Source organism: Phragmites australis, chromosome 6 (assembly GCF_958298935.1).
Source record: "Phragmites australis chromosome 6, lpPhrAust1.1, whole genome shotgun sequence".
NCBI classification, from domain to species: Eukaryota; Viridiplantae; Streptophyta; class Magnoliopsida; order Poales; family Poaceae; genus Phragmites; species Phragmites australis.
In genome coordinates, this window is record NC_084926.1 from 44,929,447 (window position 1) to 44,942,837 (window position 13,391).

The following is a 13,391-nucleotide window of genomic DNA, read 5'->3' on the forward strand; positions in this document are numbered from 1 at the left end:
AAATACGAATACTAAAATTATAAATACAATGATATTTTATCTATTTCGATAAATACAATCATGTATGTTGTTTAATTTTGGATTCTAGCCGTCTTCACGATAATATTTAGCCTCTCACTGTATAACGTACGTATATTTGACGAGCTAGCAACTACTGGGTCTAATCTCATGTCGTGCACTCCGGGCCGTTTCTCATGCTTGATCTTGACTAGAATAAGCAAAATCCTATTGGAATAAGGCATTATTCCAGCAGTTCTAGGAACAAACCAATTACAATAATAGTATGTTATTCTAATCGGTTCTAGCTATGGATTAACTAGAATAATATCTTATTATAGCTGTTTTTTAACCTCTTATCCATCTCAGATGCATAGAGCTCATGAATCGATTGGAATAAGGACATCTAAGTTGGTTTTTGAAAACCTACTGGATCACTATTTTGAAACCAATCCGATTGGGATTATGTTTTTTTAGCAGTGCTGTTCATGGCCTACCTGTTCACGGCCGGCGTTGCTTGCTGGAGGCCCATGGATTGGATCCACACATTGCATCTATCATGCATGGCAGCTGATTGAGTAAGATGAAAAATGCAATCATTTTAATTAACCTCCATCTAACACGTAATTGTCACTGCTATGATGCCCTAGTCAAGTGAGACGAGACATATTTATTGTTTGTAGACCGTGCAACGGCCTCCTAATTTTCCATATGTGGCAATGCCATGGTCACATACATACACGAATGTTAATTCACATACCTAACTGCATGACGTCTTGTAATACTAGCCAATTATTCGTTTATTTATTATTTGAAATTAATTCGCCTGTTGACATGTTGTGAAGAAAAAGGATGTAGTACGTAGTAGTTCCTAGTATATATATATATGTATATATGTATATATGTATATATGTATGTATATATGTATGTATATATATATGTATATATGTATACATATATATACATACATACATATATACATATATACATACATACATATATACATATATATATATACATATACATATATATACATATACATATATATATACATATACATATACACTTATATACATATACATATACATATATATGCATATGTATGTGTATATATATACACACACGATCATTTTGATCAGTCATTTTTGCAACACACACAAACGATACCTGTTTGTCACTAAACGCTATCCTATTCCGCCTCGTTGGGGCATGCAAAATGCACACTAAGTGAAGGTTGGGATGACATGAGTTGGAGCTTTAATTTAGTTTAAATTTGTGCGGTTCGAGTTGATCCTTTACTTTTTTAGGAAAAATAAGGTCGAATAGTAGAATGTCGCAACTTAATTTTTACTTGAAAGTCGATTGTTTCTTCTTAACGTTTTTATGGTTTTGGAGTTCAGATATATCATTTAGGTACGTTGTAACTTAATTTTTATGGTTTTGGGCTAATGTGCTGTGTCTTTATTTGCCTTCTCGTTTAGGTACTTTTGCTACGTACCATTCGTTGTATCTATACCAGTCATGTGATTATAAGGAACGGAATGGTAATAGACCAACCACATTAATATATTCTCAAATCAAACTACTCTGGATTCAAAGTACATACATGCCCTACAACAACATTTGCGGTTCCTTCCTCTTATTTGAATTAGCATGAATATACTCCTTTTAATCATAAATAAGTATTATATTAGGTTACATGCGATCAATATTTTCAACTTTAGCTACAAATTACTATTTATTTATTGAGTTTGGATATTTAAAAATAATACAATTAGATTTATTTCGAAAAATAATTTCATAATAATATAACTTTACTATATTTTATAAACATATTACATAAAAAATTAATTAAATATATATTTTAAAACCATGTCGATATCCAAAACTTACGCTTATACGTGACCCAAGATAGAAGGTATGCACGTTATTCGAAGTACAGCTCATTGGAAATAGCAAGATGCACGATGCAGTTGGTGGCGCCGGCGTAAAGAGACTTGGAACTTGGAATTTTTTTCCTACCCTCATGTGATCGAATAGCTCTGTAAAAGCCTCGTACGCAGAACAAATCTGAACTTTCGCCCACTACGACTACAAAATTACAGTTCATCTAAGTTAGGTTACCAATGTTACATAAGTAAAATTTGATGGTACTCTGAATGGCATACCTGTCAGCGTGTCCAAAGTGATCCCATCATTGACTTGTCGATATCGTTTTCAGCGTACATCTCTGAGGTGTAATACATAGGCACCATGAAGGGTCGTCTAACCTGAAAGCGCTCGAAGTATCACAATTGAAGCAGTAGAGGCATACCCGTTAAATTGGATGCGTTGCATGTCCTCACACAGGCGTCGCACATGGTGCGGTAGGTGGCTCAAAGAACGGCTGAACTCTAAGACACATGAGGCGTGTCGGTAACTTCCGCATCAGCAATAGCTAGGGCATAGGCTATCCAACGTGTGTTCACAATGTTGTCATGGGTGGAGGTGAACATCACCCAATTGAATGATCACAATAGGTAAGCAGTCAGTCTATGGGAACGGCTCACTTGAATCCTCTTGTAGTGTCTTTATAGCAAATAAGATCCTAACATGCCGATTATGTATGATGCAAATATTAGAACGATCACGGACAACCCCAACCTTAAGATGCTTGAAAAATCAGAGCCAGCTCAACCTGCTCTCACCCTCCACAAAACGCAAATGTCAAATAAAGTATATGGTTCTTTGAATCAACATCAATTGCAATGAGAATCTAGTCTTTGTACTTCCCAATCAAGAATGTAACATCCACGCAAAGCAAAGGACGGTAATATTGGAAGGACTGAATACACTGACCTAAAGCAAAAAAATGCACGTTGGAAAATCATAAGCTGGTTTTCATCAAATTTAGTCTCCTTGAAAGTTGTGTATGTATCCGGGTTTTGTCCTTCAAAATTTGAAGCACACGGGGTAGATTGAAAGAAGAAGTCTCATATATATCCCACAACTTTTCCAAAGCTTTCTGTTTCGTACGTCAAACCTTTTGATAAGTAATCTTATATTTGAACTATCGTAATATTGCTCGTTGGATGAACGAGTATTTTATGTCACTCTTCTGAATAATCTCAATGAACAATTTATTTGCAACTATTGTAGCAATAAGGTTGTGGTGTTTTTGACTAACATTTTTCAGCATAAAATTGTGCTGAACCATTCTAGAGGCTACCCAATGAATTGAATGTTTCAGCTTGTATGCATGAACATAAAAGCTGTATCTAGGAGTTTTGCACTTGATACTGTACTTTTCTAGGCTTGATACATCAACAAATATCTCTATGTGTGATGTCACTATTCACCATGTCACTACATCCTTTATTTTAGACATATTAGGAAACATCTGATTTAAGTGAATCATACTTGAACCATATTTTTAAGGGAAGTCATGATTTTCCATAACTTGCATCCTCACTTTGTCAGGAATGTTCTATTCTTTTAGGATGATAATATTAGAGCATTCACCGTGTTCATCATCTTCATCATCATCACCACCATCATCTATATTTACAGATTCTAATAAAGCTTCTTCCTCATGAATTATGTTACGGTCCTTGCTCTCGAGCTCAACAATAATTTCTTCAATTTCTTCCCCTGCATCAGCCTAACCCTCCTCAACTTCTAGCGCATGTCGATGCACAACAACCTCTGTCTCAGTCGTCTGCCTTTGTTCAACTTCCTCCGTCAAAACTACATGTCCTCGTGCATCCTCTTCTTCTACTAGTGCCGTTGTACTGCTACTATCATACGCTTCTCTTGGACATAGTTGCACCAGGATATTGATCTCAGCTCGACGTCACATGCAACATTCCAACCATTTCAATCACTTGTCTGTCGGATACACTAGCTTTAACTTTAAAAAAACTAGATTTAACGTACGAGTTCACATGCATTATATAGTAACATAATAAATCTGTCAGTTAAGTTGAAAATATTAGATGAACAATATTTTCATCTCCTTCATTCTTGTACCCTCGGTGTTAGAATGTTTAAGGATGGTAAATGAAAATTGCTCAAATCAACACCAGATAGACAGTTATGGATTTGATCATTTCTATAGAATACTCTAACATTTTTATAGTTTAACATATTTGTGACCTTAAAAAATATATCAATTAAATTATTAACTTCTATTGCATTCATCCAATACGACTAACTTAAAACTAACTAACATAATGATCAATTATTTTCCCTAAAATATAAACTATTATAAGCTTCGTTATTTAAAATCTAATCAATATTACAGTCCTAAATCTAAATCAGAGATAATATAATTAAATAAACATATTACGAGTAACAAAAAATTGCATATATTTAATTCTAAAGAACTTACTAATTACCATTGAATTTTAAAACTTTAATAGAAATACTTCGGTGCTGCATTGATTTTTTATGCTCTCTTTGTTTTATTGTTTTCTGTTGCAAACCATTAGACTAGACGTCAAAATAAAATATCATATTTTAGTGTAAAGCATATATTATTACAATCCAATAATATAATCCTAAATACACCATCTTAAATAAAGTACCGAGATCTAATATTTGTGCGTACATATATTTTATTTTTTTAACCTAGTACTCTAAATAACATAATACAAAGATTTGTACTAAAATCAACATTTACAAATGCAAAATTATTTTTCTAATCCCTAATTAAATCTTACATACAGATAAAACAAAATACACATATCTAAATACTAAATTAAAAAGAAAAAAATTACCATACTCTTCTTCTCCCTCCTCCTTCCTTCCTTCTTCCCTATTTCTCTTCTCTCTTCTCCTCTCTCAACCGATGTTGTCTCCTCTGCACCTCTGCTCGTGCGGTCATGCCCGTGATGAGCGAAATGAGATTGAGTTCACAGGGGCCGACGCAGCAGGTAGGGTTCACGGGGTAGGGAGTTTTCGGCTAACACTTTGGCGAAAACTAGTTTTTCATCAAAAGTTTAGCGAAAACTTGTTTTCGTCGAACGGTTTGGTGAAAATAGCCTCGAAACTGCTGCCGCAGACCCCTGACTTGACGCTAGGACATATCACCTATTTTCACCATATGGTTTGGGGAAAATATAGTTTTCGCTATACGGTAGGGTGAACACTTATTTTCGCCAAACCGTTAGACGAATAGGTAATATTTTTGGAATTTTTTTATTTTTTATTTTATTTATGTAATATTTGAAAAATATTATTAAAAAAATTCTTGGAACATGTCCAACTTTATTCGAATAACGTGCTATTGGTTGCTACATTTTCCGCCCCTTCGATCCTGCTGAGGTGAGAATCAATTTGTGGTCCATGCACCAGAGCGAAGAGAAGAATACAGTAAGTGTCTATATCTTCTTAGATAGTGTTTGGTTATTAGATATACTTATATTATTGTGTTTAATTGTCTAAATCATATCATCTCATATAGGATAGAGTGATACAGATTTTAGAAATATTTTCTCAATATCTTGTACACCTTATTTAGAAAAATTGGCCGAACAAACCTATAGATATTATGTTAACTCTGCTAATCACTTGCGGTTAGTAATGATTAGTGACTATCAGTGGTTATTAAAGATTTTTTTAAATATTAATTGCAATTAGATGTTATTAACCGTAACTAATCATTAATGTGGGCATTTAGTGATAATTATTGATAATTTAAGTTATAATTAACTGGAACTATTAATGATTAGTATTAATTAGTTTTGTTTGTTGATAATAACAAATATAAAAATATTATTTTCTATAAATAATTTATTTATTCATGAATATAATATATGACTTTTAAACAACTAAACACGTTATTATATTATCTAATATATATAACTAAACATACTTCATACTTCGTATCATCTTATACATCTAACCTACTTATAACACCCTATTTAGACCATTCCGTCTATCTAGGATGATTCTATCACCTCCAATTTCGTTTAACCATCTAAACACTATCCTAATTCATCTAGTTGCCTACAAATTTTGCATCTAGAGATGTAGCCGTCTGCATCTCCTTAATTCATCTTGTTGCATTTCATCTCGTTGCCTACAAATTTTGCTCCTAAAGATTAGAGACAAAAATAATCTAACCACGTTAGCTTCACCGTAATAACGATGAGTCTAGTATTTCCAAAATCAACAGTACCAGCCACAAGAGACTCCAACCTTAGGAGGATAAAAGGAAACCTTAGGAGTAACATGGAATTAATCGGAGCAAACCAAGTGCGTGTAGGAGGAGGAGGCGCATAATGTTCTACGGAATTATTGGCAGAGCGGATCCAAATTGGGGCGCAGTGGTCGAGGCCGCGAGCATTGGCCAGGTGTACGTGAGCACACGTAACGCCTCCCCTGCCCACCAGCTACACCGCTCTGCTGCTTCATCAACTAGCAATTGCACACTTATTTCAAAAATCAATTCATGATATGGTAATTCATTCAAACAAGTAAAGGAGTATACTATAATAAAAAGGAAATATATATATATATATATGATATATGATAATTGAATATAGATGGCTGTGCTATATGGAGATGGTTGATGTTAAGGAGATGATATTTTATTATGTAATGATTATTTATCTTGATTTAAATTTTAAAAATAGAGTGATAGAAGGAAAGATAACATGTTGCAATCAAGGAAGACGACCAAAAATGATAGATGTGAAGTATGTTGATTGACTAATTAATTATAACTTTTCATGTTATAGAAGAGGAGGAGGCGAGAAAAATTTTGATTGTGAATTGCTTAATTATATAAGATGTACAGTAAAAATTGTACAAATCTATCCTAATTCATCTATTTTATTAGAGTATTCATGCATGCCCTACTCTCTCTCATTATCTAGTCTTGCTCTCGACTTTAGAATTAGCCCTTGATCTCATAGTCATACTATCTAATCTATTTGATCTTTCCGGCAAATTTGAGTACACTATTCATCTCGATGTATATGCTGTACTTCATCATTATACTAATTTCTCAGTTTGGTGTCGATGTCTGCGGTTTTTGGTGTCAATGTACTGAAATTCTATTTTTTTAAATAATATACCGAATATGAATATCTAAATTATAAATACAACAATATATTATCTATACCAACGTATTATCTTCTATCGCTCGCTTGATATTTAGCTGAATGGTCCTAGCTGCGTGCTTGCCGGTGAAGCGAAATGAAGATACCCGGCCCTGCCAAGCTGCATGCCGTGCAGGTGCAGGGATCAGAATTTCATGTCGCCTTCTGACGGAATCTTGTACAGCTTATTGTAAGTGTGGGCCACTTCTTATCCACTCTTGTTTGTATCGCCCAATCCCAGTTGCTGGCTCCGGTTATAAATAAATATTATTTTTGATATTGCTACAGTCTCAAAACGTATATTTGATTATTATTTTTAAATATATTTACCGAATATAGCAAAGTAATATTATTATGAAACTTTTTTTAAGATAAATCTACTTATATTATTTTTAAATATTGAAACTCAATACATAAAGAATAATTCGTAGCTAAATTTGAATATTGACAGGCAATCCAAATCCAAACTTATTTGTGATTGGGGGAGTATATATTACAGGTTCTACGGACCAGTTAAAAAATCCTTTAATACGGACCACAAAAGCAAAAATGAGCTTTTCAAAGTGAGTAATAATATTAATAACCCGAATTAGTCAGGACACAAGCACGCTACACCTGTCTAATTTCTCAGCCTGTCTTCTGGGTTGCGACAAGAGATTAAAATTTCATCAATTTTTTTGTGAAATTTCACGTTTTTCGGGAACTTTGGAGTGGAATGAAATATCTAATTTTAGAATTTTTTTTTACTAATATATAGGATCCACATAGCAGAGAGAAAAATGACCAGAATTTTGATAAAATTTCACGAATTTTGGATTCTTCACCGGTTAATAAAAAAATTGTAAAAAGAAATTAAAATCCCTGGCAGTGGCTGACATAACTAACCAGCTTGGCTGTAGCTCTTCCTCTCCACTACTTGCTTCGCTGCTACTATTTGAACTTGCAGCTAGCCACGACATGACCAAAGCTCCAACCACAAAACCATCCAACCCCATAACCTCTCCTCCTATTGGCTCTTGTGGCTGCACACTGCACCACATCTCTCTCTCTCTCTCTAGGGTAGGAGGTAGTCGACTAATTAAAGGAGGATTAGCCCCAAAACAAACAAGAGCCAGCAAACCAAAACCAAGAAAAAACCAAACTTTCTCATGCATCACTGTTGACTGACACACGTATATACAGAATCCAATTGTAGTAGCCAGCTGCAATGCCCTATGAGGAGCTATAGTCCATGAGCAATCCCTCCTCCCCCTCTTCTAGCGCCGCACAGCACCAAGACCCCCTACACCAGCAAGAGCTAGCTGCCGGAGCCAGCGACGACGCCGGCATTATTGTTCCCGGTGTTGCTGCCGGCGACGACGAGCTGTCGCCGCCACGGTGCGAATGGGAGTTCCGGCTGGCGCGCACCGTGCCGTCCACCGCGCTGCCGGGGGCGTCCGACGCCATCGGCAGTGTCGACTTCGACCCCACCGGCCGCCTTCTCGCCACCGGCGGCATCGCTCGGAAGATCCGGATGTACAACGTGACCTCGCTGCTGGATAGCAGCGCCACGGCTTCTGGCGCCGGGCCTGCCGCGTGCATCTGCGTGCCGGCCAAGCTGAGCAGCGTGCGATGGCGGCCCTGCGCGTCGGTGGTGGGGTGCGGCGACTACGACGGCGTGGTGACGGAGTACGATGTGGAGCGCGGCGTGGCGTCGTGGGAGCGCGACGAGCACGCGGGCCGCCGGGTGTGGGCGCTGGACTACGCCCCCGGCGCGACGATGGCGGCATCCGGGTCGGACGACCGCACGGCGCACGTGTGGGACCCGCGCGCCCCCTCGGCGGGGTGGACCACGGCGCGCGCCGGCGGGGCCGTGCTGTGCGTGGAGTTCGACCCGTCCGGCGGGCCGCAGCTGGCGGTGGGCTCTGCGGACCGGCGCGCGGTGGTGTACGACGTGCGCGCGCTGGGGCGCGGCGCGGTGGCGTGGATGGACGGGCACGGGCGCGCAGTGACGTACGTGCGGTGGGCGGGGGCCGGGGCCGGGGCCGGGCGGCGGGTGGTGACGTCGGCGGCGGACGGGACCCACCGGCTGTGGGAGTGGGGGCCCGGCGAGGAGCTGGCGCGGGAGGTGCGGTCGTACAGCGGCCACGCGAGCGCGCGGAGCTTCGTGGGGATGGGGGTGTGGCGCGGCGCGGGCCTCGTGGCCAGCGGCTCCGAGTCCAACCACGTCTTCGTCTACGACCTCAGGTGGGCCAAGCCCATCTGGGTACATCCATTCTGTGGGGCCCACCTGCCAGTCAGCAACGTGGGTGGAGGTGGGTTTGTCAGCGCGGTGGCATGGCGACAGGGCGGCGACCTCCACGGCGGGGCGCTGGTCGCCGGCGGGTCGGACGGCGTGCTGAAGATGTTCACGTGCCAACGAAGGAAAGCAGAGGAAGCGGACGGCGACCATTAGCCATGCCTGCTTCTAGCTTTCAGGTGATGACCAAGTGGTTCTGCATTTTCGATTATTTGTGTTTTCTTTTCTTTTTTTTCTTTGAGAGAACAACTCATTAAAGAAAGGCAAGTACATGTTATATCGATGATCGACACTGATAATGATTATTTTCCTTTTTGTTTGTCTTGGTGATGCATCCCTGACAATGTAACTACAGATCTTTTTTTTAAGAAATAAGAAACAATTGATGATGACACCGTTATTAAGTGATTCCACTTCACGATTTTACATGCCTGTAAGCATGTTCTGTTTTAATTGTGCACTTGCATGTAAGAATATGTTATTCGTTAAGTATGTAATTTATTGGATAATTCTAATAACTAACACTCTAGTGTGATGGTTGCCAGATTAAAAGATTTGGAATTATTGGATTTACATACACTTTCTCTCCCTTTTAAATAAAATGAAATACGTGTATATGTGTATGGACGGGTGCTAGCTTGTGCACTTCTCGGTTCTTTCTGCTTTAATTATAATCATGTGGTAATTAGAAGAAACAGGTAACGATGCGGTTAGCAGTAACCTTCCCTTCTAATTGCAACCCTTGGAAAATATAAATAGCACACGTGAACGGCAAAAGCACGAGGAAAAAAAGCACAGCATGCATGCATCAGCAGTTCAATAGAGTTCGAGTGAATAGTATGTAAGAACAAATACGTACGTATTAGAGTACTTGTTTTCTAATCATCGAGAGAACACTAAATGATGAAGGAAGAGATAAGAGAAAATACTCAGAGTAAATAATATTGATGCATATTCCGGGAATATTAGGAAGGTATGTCTTTTTTTTTGAGAGAGGATCAGTCTTGTTTCCACTTGGGTTTTGTATTTTGGGCCTGTCTTGCAAAATGGAGAAAATGGATGAGCCAGCCTGGGAAGATACTTTGCTTCAGCGTTAATTACATGCATAAAACTTGGAGCCACATCATATTTCAGTCTCAGCCATCGATCCTTGGGCACTCCCTGTACCAGCCATCATGATTCGTATTTCAGACTATATATATGTGATCCGAGCGTTTCGAATTCTGATATGATCCTGATGTTCGCAACTACACCTAATAATCGTCTTCTATCCGTTTACCATTCGTCTGTGTGGTTAATCGACTTGATTAAGCTGCTGAACACGAACAGGATTAGGGTACAGATACCGTCTGCCCTGGTCGTTATTTGGATTACCGACCAATCCCAGTCAGCTGCTCCAAATTTGTCTTTTTGATTTCTTACTCTAGACAACGAGTTAGAGTCTGAAATTTTGCACGTCTATTCTATGATCCGTTACCTATTTCCAAGATTGTTTCGGATTTTAGCTTGCCTGTGCTGCTGTGCCGATGGCAAACGGGGATCACCGGGTGGTCGGTGTTTCAAATATCGTTCACGGTGGGTAAAGATTTCTCACTCCGTGGGTTGAATTAGGGTTTTGGTTTGTTTGATGTTTTTGGTTTTTGACTTTTCTGATTTCAAATCGATGGTTTTTAACTATTAATTTTTACAATAAATTTTTAGCTTCTCAGCGTATTGAAAGTTAAAAAAAAAACTCATCTTAATCAACTTCTTAACTTTTAAATTTTTTTTAGAAACTAGCTTTTTAACTTTTGAAAAAACGTTTGGTTTATTTTCTCACAGTTAGACTGTTTGGTTCGACTTCAGCTTCAGAAGCAGATGCCCAGAAAAGTCGAACCAAACAACCCCGTTAGAGTCTGCATCCTTGTTACATTTCGATTTGATCCATTGCGATTATCGACAAATTTTCCTGGATTTATTCGAACTTATGCCGTCGTCAAAGGGGGAGCTTGGTTCTCCGACCACCTGCACCCTCATCGAGGAGAGAGGACTTGCGCTGTGCTTCGAGTTCCAGCGATCCAACAGAACAGGCAGATTCATGCGATCACTGAAGAGCGAGAGCCAAGCCTTCCATTCCAGGGCGTCCCTCCATGCAATGGAACACTAACAGAGCTCGATCGCCGAGCAGAGGAAATGACAGCTCCTCCATCCTGGTCTCCGGCCACCGTGCCAATAGAGTACCTGCTGCATCTCCGGTACTGCTCGGGGCGCCGGCGGAGACAGCCAGCGCGCTGTGCAGTACTGCAGTAGGTCATGGCTGACAAATGGAGCACTTGTGTGATTAGATTACTACTGAATAATCGTTTCTTTCAGCTCCTTTCTCACATATACCCAAAACTCAAAAAGGCTGCCATATATATATGAACTAGATTTTTGTTATCTAAATTACATTGCATACATATGATAATGGTCTGCTGCTCATACATAACATGGATCGCCTCTTCTCCTCCACTTTGGTTTGGGCCACTCCGACTCCTCCTGGCATATGACGATACTTGGATAAGCTTTTCTTTGCTTCGCATGTAATGCAAGGCAGCTAGATCTACATGCTGCATGCATGGCATTTCCCCAAAAATAAAGTTGGAAAGAAGAACTTATTTCGGTCTCAGCCATGCATGATGCATTTCAATGTTCAGGTTAATCAACCCGATGCATGAATCGAGCGCCACGAATTCTGATTGCCACGTCTGACTTTGATACTGGCTAATCAACTCATCCGTGTGGCTAATCGACTCGTTTAAGCTGAGCAGTACAAGGATTAGGACTTTGGCCCGGTTGTTATTTGGTTTACCTACCCAACCCAGGCTGCTGCTCCAAGTTTCTCCTTTTCATTTCTCACTCGAGACATCGAATTAGAATCTGAGTTTTTGCAAGGTAGTTCTTAGATCTATTTCCTACCTCCAAGAATTTTTATGTGGTTTTAGACCGCCTATGCCGCCGCCACCTGGGTAGTCGGTGTTTGAAATACCGTCCACCCAGGCAAATTTTCTCCTTTCAGTTCTCCCTCCATAAATCGATTTAGAGTCTAAAATCTCGTGCAGTGATGCGTCTACCTACTCATTGCCTCCGAGAATTTCACCAGGTTTTTTGCACTTCTGTGCCGCCGGCAAATTGGGGTCATTCGTGGTCGGAGTCTGGTTCCCCGACCACCCCTCCTCACTTCTCCCTCTAGAGACTGCATTAGTTTCTGAACTTTGCCATGCTTCTGCGGTGCTATACTCTCCTTCTCCACGATTTTGCCCAGGTCTTGCTCCACTGCAAGGCACTCTACATGCATCAACATGGCATTTTTCATTTAAAAATTGAGGAGCACAACCTCAAAATGTTATCTTTAAGTCATTTCTGCCTCAGCATACCTGCACATCATCTATGCCTCAGCCATCATGATTCATATACATCTCATACAGCAAAGCTAGAGAACTAGTGCCCAAATGTCCAATCAACCCTCCACTCAAAAGCCACAACACGGCATAATTATTTTAGTGTACATGTGTTGGCTAGATAACATAATTTTCTCAGCTCCCCTACTTAATCCTGCGAAGATATACTGACAATTTGCAGTGAGGGTTCTATTGGTTATTCCGTGCGTACTCCTATGAGCTGTACCTGCATATATAATAGCCCCATCTTGCCTGTCTCTCTGTGGATTAATTCTGAGCAAGCATTGACTTGCATCGCATCATTGCAACAAGTACAGAGGAACCCTGTTAGTGCATGTTCCTAGCGCCATCGTTTAATTGACAGCATATTTTGCACATCGCCATCGTTTCCGCGTTCTTTTAATCGTCGGTGACGTTTTAAATCCTTTCTCAATTTTACATTCTAGATGGATGTGACAAGAACGAAAAGTCTTGCAGCTCAGGAAGTTGTTAACTTGGGCGTGGAATTCAGACTTGGGGGGGTTCTCAATCAGATAAAAGATTCCTCTTCTCATCCTTCTATTCATAACGATGCGAATAGTTTAACCAGTGGTTCATAATTTTATAGCGCAA

The 13,391-nt window shown here is 39.7% G+C and overlaps 1 protein-coding gene across 1 annotated transcript; it reads left to right on the plus strand.

Annotated features, from left to right (window-relative positions):
* The first annotated feature begins 8,040 nt into the window (after positions 1 to 8,040).
* On the plus strand, positions 8,041 to 9,764 carry LOC133922839 (WD repeat-containing protein RUP2-like). The gene has a single exon (XM_062368344.1). It carries the CDS (start codon positions 8,314 to 8,316, stop codon positions 9,514 to 9,516), a length of 1,203 nt encoding a protein of 400 aa, XP_062224328.1. The 5' UTR covers positions 8,041 to 8,313; the 3' UTR covers positions 9,517 to 9,764.
* The last annotated feature ends 3,627 nt before the right edge of the window (positions 9,765 to 13,391 follow it).

Coding starts and splice junctions, on each gene's coding strand:
- LOC133922839 (XM_062368344.1), top strand. CDS start 8,314: ATGAGCAATCCCTCCTCCCCCTCTTCTAGCGCCGCACAGCACCAAGAC.